The sequence below is a fragment of the Colias croceus genome, chromosome 10 (genome assembly GCF_905220415.1).
Source record: "Colias croceus chromosome 10, ilColCroc2.1".
Taxonomy (NCBI): Eukaryota; Metazoa; Arthropoda; class Insecta; order Lepidoptera; family Pieridae; genus Colias; species Colias croceus.
The window spans coordinates 9,152,856-9,176,255 of NC_059546.1; the positions used below are offsets into that span (position 1 = coordinate 9,152,856).

A 23,400-nucleotide genomic window follows, 5' to 3' on the forward strand; every position below is an offset into this window, starting at 1 on the left:
ATGAAAATATCGTCTTAAAAAGTCATGAGAAAAGATTATGGGGTATGTTTCTTTTTAATATGTTTCCATTTTGGATTCAACCCAAAACTCCTTTGCTCATGTAAATTAGGTATGAAGGAGACAGTTAACCACTACCTTAATTAAGATATAACGGATATATTTGCTAGAGGCAATTTGTTCAATTTGATAATAAATAAAACAAAATTTTCTGGCGCCTTCAGTAGTTCAGTGGATCATGCTGTCAGTTAAATCTGATTTCTGGAACGCATAATATCATGCCACGAACATAGAATAACTGGCAAAGTATACAGTAACAAGTAACGATAGTGCCAGACGCCAGAGATAAATTATTGAAAATTATTAATTAATTAATAAATTATAAAGCTGAATCTGATTGAGTTTTCTTTTCTTCATAGGTACCTTAAATTACAGTAATTCTTTTATTTGCAACCTGCATTTTGAAATATAATCAGAGCAGTCGTTCAATAATGTATAACATAATATATTTTACAGTAGATACAACCCAAAATTAACACGATTTCGTTGTCATCATTCATGAGTCTCGAGATATCAGATTTTAGATCAAAAATAATTTACTATATTATGCAACTTTACAGAAATACGCGAATCACGCGTAATAGGGATAAAAAAAGATGGCGCGTAACGGAAAAATGTCACACGTAACGAAAAAATGTTACACTAAATTTTTTTCCAACCCCGATAAAGAAGTTTCACTTAAATAAACATCATTATACAGTATCGTATTTAGCCCCGCATATAAATTGTCTGTTTCGTTCTACTCTGTGGATGAAACACAACGTTCGGCATCTTTATTGAGAGAAATGTCTTCGTTACAGATTTGATTCTATTGCCATAATATGACGTACCTACCGCATATTTGCGTGCACAAACTTTAGTGGGAGGTGGAAACTCGTATGCAAAGGGCCTCTGATTTTATGGTAACAAGTAACGTTGGTGAGTTTAATATAACGATGTGACTATTTGTACGGTACGAATAAATTATATTTATTCCTAAGAAGTCGTAAGAATACGAATAAATTATATTTATTCCTAAGAAGTCGTAAGAATACGAATAAATTATATTTATTCGTACTTACATTTATTCAATTTTTTTTTTATTTAGAATGAACTGGATGATTAGCTTGTCATTGTCATTCTGGATGATTAGCATTATTTTTAAAAGTGTAGTTTCGTAAAATTATATCGTGTCACATGAGTTTGTGTTATGTTTTTAATGTAGTATTTATGTTAACAAATTTAAATTGTTATCGAAACCATATCTAAAGTACCTATTGATAGATTATTTCTACCTGCAAGCAGCTCGTCATACTAAAAAGCTTACCATAAAAGCTCACCATAATTTTATTTAGCAGAACACATCAATAAAATCTTTAAACTCATATAAAAGTATCATTAATGTAACATTTTATTGACCCCCAGGGCTGTTAACTAGCTTGTAATCAAACGCGATTGCTATCAAGCGGTCAACAAATTAATTGTGGACATGAAACTAGCAACCGATATTTATGGAGAACAATTAGCTGATTAATGGGGGAATTTGAATATGGCAATTATTTTCCATATTATTAAGGTTATTTTTTCAAAAATCTTTCAAAATAACAACAATAAGATGTCCTGACTAATATGGAAATATTGTAATAGATACCTACTATGCTAATATTATAATTTTTTTTTCAAAGTTTCATAAGAATTTTTCCATATGCTATAATTACGTTCAAAATTAGGTACTTACTCTTAAAAGAAAACCTCGATGGAAAATGAATGTAAGAAAAAAGTTTTTATTTTTTTGCATTTCCAGACCTCCAGAACATTCGCCTCACTCCCTTATACCTATAAAATTAAAAAAACAAAACTATCTTTATACTTATATTATGTAATTATTCCTAATATTCTAAAGATCAAGATTCATATAAATGACATTAACCCAAATAAGCACCAATGACCGTCCTTCGAAGGGCAGGCAATTGTCTCTGCAAATCAGAGAATCAATTAAAGCCGTTTTCATCGTTGATTGATCCTCATGAGATCATAGCCTTCGAATAGTTAATGTATACGGAGAACTGAAATAGAAACGTCCTTTCTTTTAAAAGTTAAGAAACTTTTTTAATAATTTATAATTACAATTGAAGGTAAATAACAGAAATAATCTTCTTAGTTAGTTACATTCTTCATAATATGACAATAATTGTTACCTAATTTATTATTAATTATAAGTGATACATGAATCAATTTCCGATGAAATACAGGTACGAAATAATAACTAAGACTTTTAAAATATCAATAAGAAAAAAGTAATTATCTAGGTACTTATTTTATAGTTAAGTATTTTAAGTAAGTATAGGTACCTAAGTACTTACAGTGTGCTTTCCAAAGTTTCTAAATCAAAACACTGTCGAAATATGACATAGCTGATGAATATAAATAAGTACAAAGCATGAAGCTAAACAATCGCTAAATAGGAACATACCGTGAATTCCTAACAGGCCTGATGCGTGTGCGAAATTTTAAATTTTGCATCATAATAATTTGATTGTAAACTGCTTGAGACTTATCCAGAAAAACACAAATGTTGTCGTATTTATTGATGACACATTTTAAGCACAACATACTTATATAGAATTTCCCAATAAGGAAAGTTAAGTCATTATTTAAAATTAGGTAAATTAAGTACCTACATACTATAAAAACTAAAACTTATTATTAACACGACCTCACAGTTCACACAAACTGCAGTGGCATCGTCATATATTTTGCATGGCATTCGAAATTTGAAATTGATATTGTGTTTATTTTTTTAAGAATTCATCCAGCCAGTGACCGGTTCTTTTTTATTCGTCACTTCGATCGTTTATTTACATAAAAAAAATAAAAACAATAATACAATATTTATACATATTTGCTATACACATTGCCTACAAATTGTTACTGGGATGAATAAGGAAAACAATGGTGTCGTGAAAATGAATGACCTATTGACAAGCACGGAAGCACCCCTTGCGTTCAGTTACCGCGCGAAAGCCTTACAGGATACTTGTCCTTTACCTGTCTTAAAAAAATGCATTTGTTATCTGTGTAACTTTCTTTAACGGTATTTTAAAAATATAATTTTCAATCATGTATGGTTGGCTGCTGGAAAGCGTTCAACATTTCATCGTGGTAAGTTAAGGGCTGTTTAAAATTGGAACGATATTTATTATGAGAAGAGAAAAGCAATAAATTTTTGTTTAACGTACAAAATTTTTAGTACCTAATAAGTTGTGTATCAAGTATTTAGAGGTATTGAGCTTTAGTTAAAAAAAAATAAAGCATTTTTAAAGGAAAAAATAATTTGACTTAAAAACACAAATATCGATAATATTTATTGTCAGAGTTGAAAACAAGAATAAAGCTTATTAACCGACTTCAAAAAAAGGAGGAGGGTTTCAATTCAGCAGGTATCCATTTTATTGTCTTTTTACTCTTCGCTGAAAAGCACGATTATTTTATGCAAATTGGAAAATTTAAAAATCTTATTTATATTTAACAATAGGCGAAACTACTTATCGTTCATTTTATTGTTAAAATTTTTAACAATTATGTATTATCCTAATCTGTAGCAACCTTCCTATTTTTTTTACTTTAAATAAATCTTAACGCATTGGCATGGAAAGTTGATAAGAAACTTAATTGAATTCAAAGTTTCACTGTATCTTCAAATTGCTTGCGTGTATTTTTATTGACCTTTGTCAATCATTTTGCCAGAAAAAAAAGTACCGGACCTATGACCGTATAGTACGGATGTATAGTAGGTACCTATATATCGTAATTTTTGTCGGAGTTGTTTCATCTCTCTTTACCTTTTATAATTGAAAGTATTCAAACTTATTAAAATTACCCTTTTTTTGAATTCCATTATAGTTTTGTTATACTCCGACCGACTCCGCTTAATTAGAATAGAATAGAAATTAATTTGAAATATTATATTTATTGACTTGATCCTATCATTAATACCTACATAAAATAATTTTGCGAACAAGGTAAATAAAATCACAGGTGCGCAGTAGGGATCGTATTATAACAAACCACCTGAATCAAAAGAGCAATCAAATAAACACGCGCTTAAAACAGCTCCATTAATTTCTTCTATGCCCAAATTGACTTGCGATTATCTTAATACGGCTTCAATAACAATAGGGAACTATTTCGCATTGTTTGTCTGTACTTTATGACATATGAACACGCTGCTTCGACATTGCTACCAGCAAGGTCAATGTTTTCGACACGTACTGTTACTTAATGAAGATAACTGACCCTGCGAATACCTCCGACGTAATTAAAACGAATTTCGTCTCGTATTTTTTCGTCATGTCAGTCTTGAACACAATATATGTAACGTCAGAATATACCTACATCACTTTTCCATTAATATCTCTCGTTTTCGACAAGCCTAATTGAGTTATTACCTCTGAGTTGGAATAATATTATATTGTTCTGTTAGACAACTATACCTTAATACAATTATTAATTCAATGTCTCAGCACAACAAAGTTCCTAATAGCATTACTGAAACAACTAAGTTCGAACAATCATTAACACGTAATATGTTGTTAATTGTAGCAAGAATGCGGGGAAGAAATATGGGAGACTATACTTCGAGAAGCTGGTGCCAGGAACACCGTCTTTATGACGCGACAGGTAAACAAAGGGGTTATTTTAACTTTAATATCCATCTACAAATAAATCTTATAAAATATTTAAACTATTACAGCAATATCCAGATGCGCTCATGCTAAGGCTCGCGTGTGCCTTAGCTCGATTCTTAAACAAGGACCCAAACAGCCCAACAACTTCCACGCCAAGCAGCCCAGCTCCCAGAAAAGTATCTCTGAAATCCAAACCGGCATGGCGAAGTGCGTCAGTTCACACGGATAATAGAAACCAATCATCTAAATGCCCTTTCAGTTCAACAAACGCTCTCACAGCGGTTACAAAAAAAGAAATTGAAGCATACAACTCATCTGAAGAAATACGGTCACCAACACATACTGCCACGCCGGCGGAAAAGATTTGCGAATTGGAAGAACTGAATGTTACTCCTACGCGTCTCGCTATAAGAGACAGAAGAAGCCTGGGCGTTCATTTAGAGAAGTTTAGAAGTGAACCGACAAAAGAAGAACCTCTTGAATTTGAAACTGATGTCGTCAGTGAAGAAGTTTCTGAAGAAGTGTCCAAAGAATCGGAACCAACTTCTCCAATATCGGAATGTTCGAAGAAAAGTTCCATGAAGGGACCGAGGAAAGTAAGCTGCACATTGGCTATGGATGTATACAAACGTCGGGGCTCTGCAGCTCCTATCAAACAAAGGGTTAACAGCTTAAATTTGGTGAACGTTGACAGATTGCATGAACTCAGAGAGAAATTCAGTACACCGGAAAAAGTTATGTACTTCTTCGGACGCTGTTTTGTCAAGTTCTTCTCTAATTACGGGTAATGATGCTGAATGCTGTCTTTAGTAATTTTTGAATCATGATATTTAAATGCTTCTCAATTTATAGGTACGATACAATGATTCGAGCGACAGGGCGTTACTTCTGCACTTTCCTGCAGTCTGTAGACAGCATACATCAACGCATGAGGTTCACCTTCCCACGTATGAGGTCGCCGCGGATGCAGCTAACCAGAGCTCATAGACATGGAGCTGAATTGGTGTATAGTAGTGGAAGAACTGGATATACACATTATCTCATGGGTAGGTCCACATGTTTTTAATTTTTAATTATGTTAAATAATAAGAAAGATAGTGTACTTACTTCACAATTTAAAGATTAATAATGTTTATAACGCTGTAATACTTACAGTAGGTATAGATTGTCAATTTTATGAATTCGAGAAATTTATAAAACGCGTGTGTGGCTTGAATTTATAAGTGACTCGATACAATAATAATCCATTTCAAATACATTGTGGCGAAGAAAATTCGAATTTAAAATGCTATAACGTAAAGTTGATACGTGTGTAATATCAAAAAATATTTTATTATCACAAATCAGAAGCTAATCCCAAATATTATTCTACTATAACGTAAATTATAGTTATCCTTAGGGATATCAAAAGTCCCGTCTATAAATAACAAAGCTCAGCAGCTTATCTAACATTTTTCTTGTATCCTACGGGAATAACCTTTTGAAAATTGAGTGTTATATGAAAAACTAGCCGGTCCACAGTATTTTTTCTCTCAAAAGTAATATTTCATCCCATTTTGAAACATGATGAGATGCTCGCTCCTTCTCCATAAAAATCAATATAGGTAAAATCTAGGATTCCTGATATTACCGCGTTCAATCAAACAAACAAACTCTTCTGTTTCATAATATTAATTCTGTTTTATAATAGATTCGATTGAATATTTTTTCTCAGGCCAATTATACGAAATAGCAGAGGACATTTTCTCGTTGAAGTTAAAAGTGACAATTATGAAAGAGAGTATGGAGGGAAATTACTATGTCGCAGTACTGAGACTGGAGTTCGATAATAGTGACTATGTAAGTTTGAATTTAATAACTTTGTACTTGATTTTCTGTTTATTTTATTTTTATTTATTGGAATTGTTTTACTAAAAAACTAAAAAAAGTATTTAAATGATTAAAGAAAAATATTTACGTAGTTCACAGAATATATTAGCTGCTTAGATTAAGGATTGGTCTCCGCGCGCTCGCTACGACTAGATACCGCTCCACCTAAAAACAATAGCTCCGTGAGTGCGGCAACTCAGTTCTGTAGTGTGTGTAAGGCAATTTGTAAGGACGCTAGGTGACGCTAGTGTGTGTGAAGAATTGTACTGCCAGCTACATAAATTTTACCCCATAAATGGGAAATGGGCTATCTTGGAAAGAAGTTTGAAAAATATTTTTATTTCATTTTGGCCTTGCCGGGAATCGAACCCATGAACATGTGACTCAAATCCACTTGCGATGCCACTATACTATCACAAAGGTTTCTTAAAAGTAAAAAAGCGGTAATAAAAAAATAACATATATTATATGAGTCAGATATACAAGGTTAAACAGAAATAAATTATTGTTATTATCATTTTTTTTATAATATGCGTTAGTAATAGTATTGAAAAAAAAAAAAACATTATGAATAAAATAAGTTCAAATTAAAAGTGTGTTTTTGGGATATGCAGTACGGCAACACTAATGCCCGGTTCCTATATTTGAAAAACGATCCGTTTTAGTTACGAATAGTAGTATAATTAACCAAGCGTAAGCGAAAATCGTTCCTATAAAAAACGTCTCGTCAAGCAACTTACCGACGGCTTCCTACTGACGGATGGGAGGGTTACTATTAACGAACGGTAAGCATATTGTATGGAGAAGACAGTTTATCGCGTTCCTATAAATATTTTTAATGTCATTATGCTGTCAAAGTTACTATTCGTATAGCATTTTGTTTACCCGTCGATTTCGGGCGGTTAAATTCTTACTATTTCATTGTTTCTGCTTCAATATCGAAATGTGGAGTTCAGATAGTGATAGAGAAGTGTTTAATATTATATCGAATTTCGGAAGAAGATAGTGGGCGTGAAAGAGTATATATTATAGAGAAGGAGTGGATTTTTTTTGCGACCCTGGATTCTTACGAATTTCAATTGAGATTTCGACTTGATAAAGAATCTGTTGAACAATTACTTCTTGAAATTTATCCAGACGTACGAATAAAAGGAGCCAGGTTAGTTTAAGGGAGGCATTAATATTATACCAAACACGTCTAACCTTATTACATACCTAATTTATGTTGTCATTTCAGGAATCATGGGGTATCTCCATAACATCAATTACTGTTGACGCTGAGGTTCTATGCTTTAGGCACAATATCGATATCAGTGGCAGACCTATTTCCCTTGGTCACGGCATCACGCGTGAACGGGTGGACCGATTTCGATAATTATTCTTTTATAATGTTCCTTGAAGTACGAGGATGGTTATTATGGAAAGAAAACATAAACATGTACCAAGGGCGAAGCCGGGGCGGACCACTAGTATATATATGTGTCTATGTTTGCAATGTAGAAATCAATTTTTTAAACATTGTATTGTAAATAATAAAAAATAAATAAAAGTACATAAGTAATAAAATGGAATAAAAGTTTTATTTCTTTATAACTATGTTTAATTTTACATAGTAATATGTAACTACATAATATATTCCAAAGAACTGTCCTGTGATTCTTACACGACAACCCTCCATCGATTATCATCTTCTATATTAAATATTCCTTAACGCTGTAATAGGCTCTCTGAACTAAATACATTTTTTACATAAGATTTATATTTAGCACTAACAAATTCTTTTTCTACCGTGTGTCTAGATATATTGCTTAATAATATACAAAAATTAATTAGTTATTGTGTGTTCAGTATTTCAAGGGCGAAGCCGGGGCGGACCACTAGTATATTTATATGTATGTCTATGTTTGCAATGTAGAAATCAATTTTTTAAACATTGTATTGTAAATAATAAAAAATAAATAAAAGTACATAATAAAATGGAATAAAAGTTTTATTTCTTTATTACAGTTTAATTGTACATAGTAATATGTAACTACATAATATATGCCAAAGAACTGTCCTGTGATTCTTACACGACAACCCTCCATCGATTATCATCTTCTATATTATATTCCTTAACGCTGTAATAGGCTCTCTGAACTAAATACATTTTTTACATAAGATTTACATTTAGCACTACCTAACAAATTCTTTTTCTACCGTATGTCTAGATATATTGCTTAATAATATACAAAAATTAATTAGTTATTGTGTGTTCAGTATTTCAATTATTGTGTGTTCAGTATTTCAATTTTTTCTTCATAATATTTGTCCATCATCCTTATTATGTTTGAATTTTTTGGCTGAAAATAAAAAGTTTTCCTGGTAGGTATTTGACCAATTTTTGCATTAAATGTGTTGGTCAACGAAGTCCAACATTCATCCTTTAATTTATTCGTAGAAGCATTAGTCTCCTTACTGGTTATAATAATTGAGCAATCTCGTCTTTACTCATAGCCTTCTTCGATTTCTGTAACAGAAATATATGTTTGACTTTAAAAGTGTCCGAAGCAAAAAGTAAGCGGCAGACGATTTTAAAGAAGAAATATAAAGGCGTACTTACCGGCGTAATATCCATTTTTAATAAATATATAAACAGTGGTCGTTGTATTGTTATTCTTTAATTATAAAACTTGACAATGAATCATCAATCAACAATGAATGACAATAATTTGACAACTGACAAGCAATGCACGCGTGCGCGAGAAAAACGTTCCGTTTTTGCTTTCTGTGTAACGCATTAGGTTGTTTAGAAGGAAAATTATCACGCAGATGTCTACAAATATATAGTTCTTTAGTATTAGTTCTTTATTAATAAGAAACTTTATTCTTAAAGTTTATAATTCGGCTGTATATTTAACTTATTTTGTCCTGAATTTTGTGTTATTTTAATTTCAATTTGGCTTATAACGAAACGCACATCTGTGAGTGAAGAGGGCTCGGTATTTTTATGACCAACGGATGTCCGTCGATAGCACGTCAAGAAATAAAATTGTGGAACGGTAATAACGACTCGTAGTTAGTTCTAGAAAAACGGATAGTAGCTTTGATACTATGACGATCCGTTGAATATAGGAACCGGGCATAAATGGCGTCGTATTTTCGTAAACAACATTTTCAAAGTACAGGTGAAATATCGAATAATACGATTATTTCTGATGGTACGTGATCCCAGTGTCTTTCTTATTATTTGTTGTATTTTTTTTAAACAGTTTTATGGCACAAACAGGCATTTTACTTCAGGTTTTGTCCAAAATCTTTAGAAACTATCGGTACGCCCTCTCCATACAATGCTTGTGACACGACTGGCTCGGGTACGCCGATTTCGGCGTACTTTTAGTTGCCGCATTTTTCGAGTACGCCGGCGGTATCTAGTCGTAGCGCGCGCGGAGACCAATCCTTAATCTAAGATTAGCTGGTACTCTGTATTTTCAAATATCTATAATGTAAAGGTTTTACTATTAAGTCTTTCCATTAACTTACCAAATTTATCCTTACAGCGTAATAAAATAGGACCTCTAAAACTTCGTTATATCCTTGAGAATCCAATTTAGTAATAAATATAAGCGCCCAAATTCTCTCGAGAAAATTTGGAATTATAAGACAATTTTCGTTCAGATGTTTTGGTAAAGTTCGTAATAAATTTGCTTCAATTGTTTTAAAGAATTCAATTACAAGTCTGCTTCCTTATCCGTGCAAACATCTTCTAATTTTTTACCGATTTCAAATTAGATTATCAATTTGACGAGCAGATGCAAAATTGAAAATTATTCACTATTTTGTAAGCATGCATTTAATTCAAGTAGTAGTGCAACAGGTATAAAAATATTTTAGCCAAAAATATTAACGGATTAGGAAAAACTTGTTAAGATAATATTATGCTAAGGGTTGTCACCTTGTCACATATTGTGTCCTTATTGAATTCCTTAAACCTTCATTATTTTGCTTCTTTCTAAAAATACGAAACACGATTTTCCTAACACGAAATTCTAGGAAATTTATAAATAATTGCGTGGGAAAAACCCCTGATTTGGAGTTTCTTTTTATTTTAAGGGCCGTATACAGTTTCAGGCATATTTTATTCATCAAGGCTACAAACAGTAGAAGGTAACAAGTGATAACTGCGTTAAAAACAACCGACTTCAAACTTGCACTTGCAAAATTTACAAATACCTACAGACAAAAATGCTCATAAATAAAAACTACTGGGCCTATCCGAATAAAATTTTTATGGGACCAATTCGACACCATCCCGCATCGAACAAAAAAAGAATCACGTAAATCGGTTCAGAAACCTCGGAGTAAACGGTGTACATACATAAAAAAAAAAATATACCGGCCGAATTGATAACCTCCTCCTTTTTTTTGAAGTCGGTTAAAAAGCGGAAAAATTCTTATAAAGTATCTGATGTCTGTATCTTTGCATTTATACAGAAAACATAATATTACAGTTTGACTGAGTTATATCTATTCAATAGATTTTTAATTAAACTCTATATTATAGTATATAACATACTCTTTGTTTTATAAGGATTCGTTTGTTTCGTTGTATTATCTAGTACACTAGCGGTCCGCCCCGGCTTCGCCCGTCGTACTTATTTCGCAATAAAAGGTAGCATATGTTCTTTCTCCAGGTCTAAAGATTGTCTGTGCCAAATTACATCAAAATCGGTTGAGAGATTTAAGCGGGAAAGCATAACAGACAGACAGACAGAGTTACTTTCGCATTTATAATATTAAGTAGGGATTGTAGTGTAATTTGTATCTCTAGTTTACAGTTTTGTTATATTTTCAGGTTCAATCGCTAATGGCAAAGAAATCTCTACCGTGTCTTCTGCCGGCTGTACCCGCATCGTTACTTTTACAACTCTTCCCATTTGGTGTACTTTTGGATAGAAAAATGAAAATATTGGTCGCTGGTGAAAAGGTATCGTAAAATATGGCTTCGAACTAAGCTGAACTGTTTAAACTGCCAAAGTAACATTTACTTAAAAAATTATGGGCCTTAATAGGCACTATCGTCATCAAACATTTGGTTTTAGGAGAAATGGCCTAACATCGATTTGGGTCGCTTTTCCCAGTGGGTATGCACTATGCAGTATGCACATAGAATTTTGAACCTAAGCCAAATTTTAAAACTTATTTTTGATGACAATAGAGCTCACTAACTTATCCAGACTAATATTATAAAGCTGACGAGTTTGTTTGTTTGTTTGAATGCGCTAATCTAAGGAACTACTGGTCAGATTTGAAAAATTCTTTCGGTGTTAGATAGCCCATTCATCGAGGAAGGCTAAAGGCTAATTATCAGCTATCATCACGCTAAGACCAACAGGAGCAGAGCCACGCGAGTGAAACCGCGGAGCGCAGCTAGTTTATAATACGACGCAAATTTCCTTTTATAGATATAATATACAAAAAATATAATTTCAGTTGGTGGAAGCGTGGGGAGGACCGTTGAACCGTATTCACAAATCTCCAATCAATGAGGTATTGAGACTCAGAAAGCCTAAAGTTTCTTTTACTTGGGATAAGGTAAGAATAAATAATTCAGTCAACATTTATTTCTTTGAGAATGCTTCTTATTTACTTTATTTTATTGATCATAATCAATTGTAAGAGTTCCAAAAAATCAATAAAATAAATAAATAAATTTTAGTTTTCTGTACTTACAAATACTGCTTACTTTTGTTTGTTTGTTTGTTTCTAGTTACTATGGTGAAGCGTGAAGAATGTTGTCTTTTTACTTCTCTATTTTTCAAGAGAATTTTATTGCAAAACATTTTGAATTGATAAATTAACGATTTATATGCTACTTCTTATTCACATAAAATTTAAAAAAAGTGCAAAAAAAATTGTCCATTTTCAGGTGGTATGCATGCAAAACATGATGTTCGAGTTGGAACTGCTCCGTTGGCGCGCGCGCAACGTGGCCGACTCGCGGCGCGGCTCGCACGGCGCACGATCTGTTCTGCTCAAGGGACCGATATATTTGCTGGAGGAAATTGATGCCCTTATATTCCTGTGTAGTCCTATGTATGTGATTGATTAGTATAGTTTATGGAGAAGATATCTCTAGAGTCTAGGTGGTAAATAATGGATATGCTCTTCAACGTTCTGTTCGTGGGAGGAAACCGATGCGCTAATATATCTGTGTAGTGCTATGTGTGTGGATATATTCATTTTGTCGGTTACATCATCATCATCTCATTAATGTTCCCTGCAAAGAAACAGGCCGTGTTTTAATTGGTTTATTGAAGAATATATTGTGACTTACGGCACGTCTCGCACGGCGCAAGATATGTAGGTACTGCTGAAGGGACCGATATAATATTTGTTGAAGGAGATTGATGCGCATAATTCTTGTGTTTAATTATTTAGTTTGTTACATCATCATCATCTGATATGTTATGTTCCCACTACATTAAAGCACTCTTAGTTGGTTTAGTGGGAAGAGATGTTGTAGTATCGACTCGTGGCTTATCACAACCTAATAATTTAAGTATTAATTTAAAATCACATTCTGAACACTAAAATTTCAGATTCAACGATCTAGACGAACTCCGTCAAGCCGGACTCTGCTTAGCGGACATGAACGGCCATGGGCTTTCCAAGGAGATGCTCCTACAAGGATGGCAGCATTTATCCAGACTGGAGTTACTCTTTGAGAAAGCAGAAAGCCGCAGTATGACACTAGAGAAATCCTGTCGACTTCTGGACCAGTGGAAGAAGAAGGGAGACCAGTTGTTGTACTCTATGATACCGAAGACTATTGCTGATCAGTTGAGGTGTGGCAAATCACCAATGGCTGAGGTACGATTTTCTATATAAAATATCTACATAATTACAATTGGTCATATGATTGAAGAAATAGGTAATTTTGTGTAGATTTAATTTGGAAATTTGTTGCAAAATGTTGCTTTGCTGTAGTGTTTTAGTGCATCTTAAATTTTCGACAGCATTCTTTGCAAGTGCCATATTAACCTGCTGGCTGCATCGGTACAAAAGTTTGCATCACCTGTAATTACTAAACAGTTTTGGACCAGCCTATTTTTATAACTTTAACTTGGCAAATAGTGTACTTCCATGCTTTTCTACGAATCTCTTACATTTACGCCTTTATCAAGCTACTACACTATAATAACTATACAGTACAATTATTTATCTACAACCCTCAGAACTTCGACTGCGTAACCGTAATGTTCTGCGGAGTCCAGCTCACTGAGACGGGCACGCGGGAGGACGTCATGGCGACCGTCAGTTACATGAACGATGTGTATTCGAGGATCGATCGCTTGTTGGATACGCACCAGGTTTATAAAGTGAGTGGGGCTATAGTTTCGAAGAGAAGTTATTCGCAACATGACGTCTACATGATAATATAATATGGTCTGGCTTATAGAGTTGACAAAATTTCCTGTTGTTTTTTGTTTTATTTGTGACTTTTACTCATATGAGCCAATCATTTGACAATAATTCCACAATTATACGGATTCTGTTCATGTATACAGGTTAAGCATTATAGATGGAGTAGTGAGCTTTATATCTTTATTTGTTTATTTATTTTAGAACTTCCGACAACGGATACAGATTACATTTATTACATGATACATTCTTAAGTACAATCTAATGCACATTTAATTAGGAAATAACAGTTTTCAAATGTTAATATCAATTACAATTCGTTAATTTATTACAAAATATTAGTTTACAAAATCGTATAGGTGGAAACAGTGGGCACGGTATACATGGTGGTGGCAGGCGCGCCGGAGCGGCGGAGGAGGCGAGCGCACGCCGAGTGCGCTGCGGGCGCTGCGCTCGCTATCTCGCGCGCGCTGCCCATACTTACTATTGGTGAGTATACTGTATTGTGTACATTGTATATTCTGCATACTGTAAACTGCATAGAGTTATCTGCACACTGCATTCTAAACATGGTCCGCTGGCTACACACCTTGCGGAAGTTGTCAAGCAAAAAAATGTGAAGCAAAAAGAGTGGGGCCCATAGAAATCTAAATAACAAGACACTAGAAGTCGTAAGCGCGCGTGACATTGTCGCCGCTCAGGTGGTAACCATACCACAAGTGCGTTCGTCGCTGTTCAGTTGCTCTAGAGACGTGCGTGTGTAAACATGGTGTGTTTCAGCATTTCCCATTGCGGAAATACTTCCACAAGTTGTAATTATACTAATAAAGGAATAACATCTCATCGGTAAATATGTTTTTTAGAAATAATGCCGTTTTTCCTTAAAATTAAAGAATATTTACAAGTATTACGAGTGTCACCATAGTAATCGAAATAACAATGAATGACACAGCCGACCATTCTTATTATCACGTTTAACACAAATTTCAACCTTATTTCTATGAGTTTATGTTCAAAGTTATATCTATTGAAAATTGACAACGTCTGTTGTAGAAAAGCCGAATTTTTTCGTATTGGAGCAAAAAGAAACAAAACGTCTCATATACTTAGGGATGTTATTCTAAAATAAACCGTAAATTCGTGCGTTAGGATACATATTAAAAAGCTTAATTTAATATTTAAGTTAGTTTTCACTAAAATCAAGCTGACCAATAAAAGGCATAGGTAGTTTACTTGTGTGTATTGTTTAGCTATCGGTTTAAATGTGTTGATTTTGGCGACAGCGGTTTTCATACGAATTATGTCATTATAGCACTTCTATGTGTCTTGTTATTTAGATTTCTATGGTGGGGCCCGTTTTGCTTCACACTACACGCTATACAACATGCTCCAGCCTGTATATTGCGCATTGGACACTAACTATTACCAACTATCAAACTACGTACTGTGCACTGCAGGAACCAGTGACGTGTCAAGTTACAAATACAATAGCTGTCTTTTTTTCATACAATTTAATCTTGAAAACTATACACAAATTACATTAAAGTTTGCAAAAAAATTGCGAACAATCACACAAAATTCGGCCATTTTTTTAAATGATCACATTAAAAAAAAATTAAATAGCCAAATTACATATTCCAGGTATACATTCAGGCCCGTGTCGTGCCGGAGTACTAGGGCTCCGCCAACCGCGCTACTGCCTTGTGGGAGACACCGTTAACACTGCTAGTCGCATGCAGACTACTAGCGAGGTACAAAATACTTTCAAATTAATCGATTATTTTACTTATTTTGTTAATTTGTACTGAAATCTAAACTCATATTATTGGCAGTATTTATTGCATTAATTTTTAGTAGGTACCTAAGTACCTAAATTTTTTCTCTATAATATGGGAATTCCATAAGTATAGTAAAAATACCAAGTGACTTGAATTTGTGAGTGTGCACATTTTATACTTACTTACTTACTTACTGGAGTGGCGCAGGGACCCAAAGTGAGTCTTGTCCTCCGACAATAAGAGCCTCCATTTTACTCTATCCTGCGCCTTCTCTTGCCAGTTTTCGATTTGGAGGGTGCGCAGGTCTTTGGCGATTTCGTCTTTCCAGCGGTACCTAGGACGCCCAACCGGACGGCGTCCCAGGTACGCTCGTTTCGCTGCTCGATCTTTCCCCATTCTTTCTACATGGCCGAGCCATCGGAGTCTTTGCGATTTAATCTCACCGATGATATTTGGCTCAGCCATTAGGTCTTCAAGTTCCAAGTTTTTCCTCCTCCTCCAAATTCCTTCTTCAGTTAGCACTGGCCCAAACATCTTTCTCAAGATCTTCCTCTCAGTGACTAGGAGCTTGCCTTCTTCCTTTTGTGTTAGTGTCCATGTCTCACAGCCGTACATTAATATAGGTCTTAATATGATTTTATAGATTAAGATTTTTGTTTGTCTGCTGAGGATCTTCGACACCAGTATTTTATGTAAGGCTGCACTGCAGCGGAGGGTATTTTGTATTCTTATATCAATTTCCTCTTCCCTCGTGTACGTATCGGTCACAGTGCATCCCAGGTATTTAAATTTGTCCACACCTTTATAGACAGTGTCTCCTACTAACAGGTCGATCCTAGGTATCCTGCTGTTTTTGTATCGGCGCATATGCATGTATTCGCTTTTGCCGTGGTTGATTCACAAGCCTATTTTATTTGCTTCCCTTTCCAGGGTGAGTGCGGAACACACTATCTCTTCCTTCCTACCTCCTAGTAAAGCAAGATCGTCGGCATACCCTATCACCTTATGCTGTCCATTTAATTGCACTCCGCCATCGAGTGTGAGAATGCACATTTTATACTATATTATTTTATTTTCTTAAATTTTCAGCCGGGTCGTATACAAATATCAGCGCAAACAGCAGAAGAATTACCCGCCGGGAGGTTCCGACTTCGGAAGAGAGGTCTTATTAAAGTTAAGGTGATAATTTTTTCTTAATAAAATAAAGATATCAATTATGAGTATGTAACATTAAGTTTGTGTTACGTCGTACGCAAAAATATTCTAAAATATTTGTCTGAAGATGATAAAAATCGAATACTTGTAGTAAAGCGATCTATGTTCAGAAAATGGAGCAATATTATTTGAAATTGCTTACGATTTTTTAAAGCATTTATCTATAGATTTCGATTAATTATTAATTCCAGGGTAAAGGCATGATGGAGACCTTCTGGCTGGAAGGCGAGGTGGAGGAAGATGAACAGGATGAAGCCTTGCAATTATTCTCTATGCTATGTGGCGATAATTAAAAACATTCTACATTTTATAACACAATCGTTTTCACTTCGTCAATTAAACCATAAAATATTGGTATTAAACCTATGAATGAATTAAATGTTGCGTGAAGTTCTATAAATGTCGATTAATTAATTTTTTGGTCAACGGAAATAAACACTTATATTCTACTTCTACAGATGTGTTTTATTGCTGTTTTTGAATATATTTTCATCACGCTTAAATCGGCTTTACCTGTAGTTTGTTATTTGTATATTTTGGCCCCACATTGTACCAGAGATAATATAATAGGTACTATGAATGAACCTTAGATCATTATTACACAAACTTTCTTCACCCCTCAGGGATCGGCTACAATTTAATAATTTCATATATTTTTCTTATTATACCTAGTGTAATTTTTAGATTTTTTAATGATCCTGAAGTTGTGACTATAAGGCTGTTACAATCGACAATCTGCCATTGTACTTACCTATTAGATACCTACGTGCATTGACATATTCCAGATGTTTATTACCCATTGTTTAAAGTTAAAGTATCAGAACAGTGAATATAAATAAAAATATAGCTTGTTTATTTAATTTAATCTTAATACTTTATTTTACCATCTAGCACTTTACGATACCTATGTGTACATTATCGAATATTGTCTATCCTTATTGTTTTTATTAGTTAAAATTTTTATGATAAAACAAAATACATATTAAAAATACTATGACGAGATAAAATCAATATGTACCAACAAGCCCTCCGACCGACAGCGCTATCTATCGGAATTAGTAAATTACGGAGCATTTGGAGCTTCCAAGAAGCTTATACAGTAAAACCCGTTTAAGACGATTTCACAGGGACTCAACCAAAAACGCGTCTTAAGCGGGAAAGCGTATTATACGGGATATAGGGAAATAAAAAACGGACCTACTACATACGTATGTATTAATATTAGGTATTGAATTATACATTTAAAAATTATGTACCTACGTTATATAAAGTGCCGTGTATCTATCACGTTATTTAAAATAATCACTTATTTTAGTTCGACAAAAAGATTTTGAGGCATTAGAAATTACAAGATTTTCAACGTAATTTAACTTTTGTAGTGCGTCTTCGCTTTGATTCAAAGAAGTTACATAGCGTCTTAAATCATTAACTGCTGATAATGCCTGGGCGTGTGACAAAATCGGAGTTGACTCATCTTCTTGATCATTATCACTTTCAGCCTCTTCTTGTGTATTATTCACATTCTCAATAAGATCTTCAATTGATTGAATTTCGTACGATGCCACATTATCATCAATGGAAGAATATCCAGGAAAACCCTGCAGTATTACGGGTTCTTCTTCTTCCAACACGACCTCAACCTCGTTATTTCTGAAACCTGATTTCTTGAAACAATTTTGAATGGTTTCAGGCTTAATTGCTTCCCAAGCTGCTGCAATGTTTAGAATTGCATCATGTACAGTCAAGGGTCGCTTGCTATCAGGGTCTTCTATTTCTCGAAGATAGCGATGTACTAATCTTGTCCTGTAACCTTGTTTAAGGACCTTAATGATACCCTGATCCATCGGTTGTAACTTGCTTGTCGAATTTGGAGGTAAGTAAACAAGCTTGATATTGTTTAGTTCAACACCTTTAGGGTGAGCGGGGCAGTTATCAATGAAGAGAATTATGCGTCTACATTTAATCTGGAGGTGATCATCTAGAGCTTTTAACCAATCGATGAATCGAATGGCGGTCATCCAAGATCGAGATTGAGCATCATATGTTACAGGGAGTGATCTTACGTTTTTAAAACAACGTGGATTTTTCGCCTTACCAATCACCAGCAAACGTAACTTTTCTGACCCATCAGAATTGGCACAGGCCGGGACAGTCAGTCTCTCTTTACTTGCTTTGCCATCGTGACAAGTCTCTCCCTTGAAAACATAGGATTTATCTGGCATTAATTTAAAAAATAAACCGAACTCGCCTGCGTTAAAAATGTCTCGCGGTTCGTAATTTTGTAACAATTCGGGAAGTGTTGCCATCCATCTATCAACATCTTGTTGGGCTACTGTCTCCGATTCCCCACTGATTTGACGGTACACAATGCCGTGGCGATTTTTAAAACGATCTATCCAGCCATTTGAAGCGTTAAAATCAGCAATTTGTAAGCATTCAGCAATTTTACGCGCTTTTTCGCATATTATAGGCCCACTTATGGGCAGTTTTAAAGCCCGAGCTTGATGAAACCATTCCACCAAAACTTTTTCTAATTTATCAAACTTTCCTACCTTTTGTTTTTTTCTCTGCACACCTCCCAATCTGTATTTTTCCTTGATTTCTTCTCTATTCTTCAAAATGGTACGTAACGTCGACACTGGCAACTGAAGCTCGGCAGCTAACTGAGTTTGATTTTTAGTTTGTGATTTTTTATCAAAAACATTCAATATCTTAATTTTTTCTTGAATTGACAAGGCCTTTCGCTTAATTGTAGTCATTTTGTAATGCCGGCACTACACATAGGCCAACGCGTTGGCGAGCGCGTTGGCACATGCACTTGTCCAATGTGTAGAACGGGCGTTCGCGCGCTGGTGGTAGGTATTTGAACGTTGGCCAGCGCGCTTGCGAGCTTGCCGCGCGGTGTCGGAACCATCAAAGGACACTTGTCGCAAGCTTGGCGCACCATCCACACATTGGCCGCGCGATCAGTTTGACTGTAGCAGCGATCAGGAGTGCACGTTTTTTTCTTGCGGCGAATTAACACCTAACTTGACAAAATGGCGAACAATATGAGTAACGAGGAAACATTTAAATTTATTGAGCTCTATCAGAGTTAAAACTGCCTGTGGAACCCAAAAAATAAGTACCATAAAAATAAAAATGTTGTATGTATTAAAAGTGCCAAATAAATAAGGTTCTTGGACATGCCGTTTTCCTCACAATGTTTTACTTCACAAAGAGCATCCTACTTTAATATTATTTTAATATTATAAATGTGAAAGTGTGTTTATTTCTTTGTTTGTTACATCCATTTTGAATCCGTCCGCACATTGGCTCGAACCAAACCATACTGAACGACCTTCCAATGTGTGGATTACTCACAAGCGCGTTTGCAAGCGCACCGCCAGCGCGCTGGCGAATGCGCTGGCCTATGTGTAGAGGCGACATAACAAACAAATGATGTGCAAACAACACAATACAAGAATACAGAGCACAAGCGTGTAACACCTTGGCCACGGGAACCGGCGGCGCGACCGACGGCGCGTCGGGCGGCGCGGCAATTCGCGCGGCGCGGAAAGCACGCCACGGGCAGTTGCGTTCGCCGCCGCGACCAGTGTAGACGAGGAGACGAGATGGCTTTATCAAAGTTAGCTCGACGTTAGTTTGGAGAGTAGCAGCTTTTTTGCTCAAGATTTAATGTTTGGAAGATATAGTGGAGTACACGAATTAAATAGAAATCGTGTTACAGACGGAGAATTCCACCAAAAATATGAAAAATATAGGCAGCACCCAGATTTTTTTCACAACATTTTTAAACTTATGTTGCGGGTGGCTAGACTTCCAAATAGCTGGTCTATCTAGAATTTCTGCAATAAAAGCTTCCGTCTCCATTTTCGCGAAAAAAAAATAAACTATTTTAAATTAAGTTCGCTCCGGCACTAGTCGCCGCGTCTGCCGCTCGACTCCGTGGCCTGCGCCGTAATAACTCATACATTTGTTTCGATCGCTAGTCGTGCCGCGCGATTCGCTCGGGGAAATTCGCCGGTCGTCTCGCTGGTCGCCGCTGCGCGTGGCATGCCCAGTACATTTCCATACATTTGATTCATTCGCAAGACGCGCCGCCGGTCGCGCCGCGCGAATTTTCGCTATAGCGAATTGTCCGTGGCCAGCACGTAAGCGTAGTTCCGCCCAAACCAACAAATGTCAAACTGACCACGCGTCCCCCGCCAACCCGCCGCCCGCACACGTTCGGTCGCCTCAGGGCTTACGGCTTAGTTCAGTCAGTCCATTGCTCTGTGAGTCAGTCCGCTGGCCGCTGCCGCAGAGGTAATATATTGTGTTGGCGTTAGGCGTATTAAACGGGATGACGAATCGTATTAAGCGTTAAAGAATGTATGAAAACATGTCTCAAGTTGCAGGGACTGATACAAAATGGCGTATTATGCGAGAAATCGTATTAAGCGTGATCGTATTAAACGGGTTCTACATATTATGACATTGAATGACGCCTGTATGTTTTTTTATCTCTTTCTGTGGGGGTGACCAAGTTAGGTGTGAAAGGGATAAAAAACATACAGGCGTCATTCAATGTCATATTTTCTTGTTACAAGTTAAATGTTCATACTGAAATCCAGCTGAAATCTCCAGCACAGTCTCCAGTGTATTAGATATAACAGACATACAGATGTTTGCCGATGACACTGTATTGTTATTTCGCGGTCACAATTGGGAAGAAGCCCACAGTAATGCTGAGAAAGGCCTGCAAAATGTAACAGCCTGGCTTGAAGATAATTTACTTACACTTAATATCTCTAAAACGAAATACCTATGTTTCACAAAGACAAAAACCTACGGCCCATCCACAAGTTTATCTATAAAACTTCATACATTTCCGTGTAATATAGGAGGTATTTGAGTAAATGTAAGTAATTGTAAAATACTCACAAGAGCTTCATGTATACGATACTTGGGTGTTCTTATGGATGATACATTGTGTTGGAAAGACCAGATCACCAATGTTTGCAATAGAGTTAGAAAGTTGATTTACATTTTCAAGCAACTAAGATCAGTAGCTAATAAGAAACTGCTTACTCAAACTGCAAACATAGAAAGCACTATGTGAAAGCATAATAAATTATTGTGTGACGTCATGTGGTGGGGCTCCTAAAACAATAATGCTTGAACTTGAACGTGCACAGCGGGCAGTGGTAAAAGTTCTAATGCATCTACCATACAGACACTCAATAGCGGATGTTTATTTACAAACTGGTGTTCTCTCAGTTCGTAAGATTTATGTTCTGAAGGCTCTGCTCAGATATCACCGAAGGCCGTGTACGCGGTCCGTGCGCTGTTTGGCTCAAATATGTGATTTTTCAAACCAGATTGTCCATCAACCACTTATCTTACAAACATATGAATTACTAATAATTTTAGGAAATTTTATTGTCTATATAGTTAGTTAAGAGTTTTTTTCAATTAATACAGTATTTGTGAATACCATCAAGATAACTGAGCCGATGATTACTTGATTTCGCTTTTAGTGTCAATTTCGAAGCTAAAAATATCTGAAATCGCTGACAGATCTAACACACAATTTTTTTTAACTAACTGCAAAAATCCTTATTAAAATAGTAAGTTAAAAGATTTTTTTATTTTGGACTCCTAACTTATGAAATTAAAATCCGAACAATGTGAATTTTTTTAGAAATTATAGTCGACAAAATGATTATTTTCACCAAGATATTTGACTTAGTTTAATATAATTTTTACATATTGCAATAAAAGAACGTCTTACTTATAAGATAAAATTTAAAAAATCAACTAAGGTACCTCTATTATTTTTCTACAATTTTTTTTAAAGTACTATAAAACACTGCGCGCGACCCGATTAAAATCAGTCGGCAGCGAGCCTTTCCAGAGAGAGGACATGTTGCTCGGCGCTCTCCTGTGGACTTATGCTGTTCATAGTAAAAGGATAGCGCAAGCCGCGATCTATCGTAATAGATCGCGGAGATTTTGACTTGCGTTAAATTGAATAAGCCCTCTTAATAGCTCACACACTGCCTAGAACAAGAAAACGAAAACCGCAGTGCCCTGTACCTATAACTAAAACTAGTTTTGCAAGACGACAGCTAAATTGCATTGCTCCAAGAATATATAATAAAATTCCGACTGATAACATAAACGCAATTATAAATATGACTACTAATCGCTTTAAAAAATTCATAATCAGCTGGCTCAAGTCTGGATTATCTCCAAACGGAAAGTCTCTTCACTTTTATTAAATAGGTGTCAAAACCAAAATCATAATTAATATCTAATAATATTCCACTCACTGACACACACACACATACACACACTCACACGCACACACACACTCATACTCACGCGCATCCACCTATCCAATTCATGTATCGTCATCTTATATA

The 23,400-nt window shown here is 35.2% G+C and overlaps 2 protein-coding genes across 2 annotated transcripts; one reads left to right on the forward strand and one right to left on the reverse strand.

The window, feature by feature from the left end:
- Positions 1-3,059: 3,059 nt before the first annotated feature.
- LOC123694967 (soluble guanylate cyclase 89Db-like) lies at positions 3,060-17,445 on the forward strand. The gene is made up of 14 exons (XM_045640613.1): positions 3,060-3,198; positions 4,639-4,716; positions 4,790-5,508; positions 5,577-5,770; positions 6,439-6,563; positions 11,428-11,559; positions 12,066-12,167; positions 12,502-12,668; positions 13,175-13,445; positions 13,811-13,954; positions 14,357-14,486; positions 15,639-15,748; positions 16,865-16,954; positions 17,182-17,445. The coding sequence occupies exons 1-14, from the start codon at positions 3,157-3,159 to the stop codon at positions 17,281-17,283; spliced, it is 2,406 nt and encodes an 801-aa protein (XP_045496569.1). The 5' UTR covers positions 3,060-3,156; the 3' UTR covers positions 17,284-17,445.
- Positions 17,446-18,188: 743 nt separating this feature from the next.
- Positions 18,189-19,749, reverse strand: LOC123694969 (tigger transposable element-derived protein 4-like). Its single transcript, XM_045640618.1, has one exon. It carries the CDS (start codon positions 19,747-19,749, stop codon positions 18,280-18,282), a length of 1,470 nt encoding a protein of 489 aa, XP_045496574.1. The 3' UTR covers positions 18,189-18,279.
- Between the last annotated feature and the right edge of the window lie 3,651 nt (positions 19,750-23,400).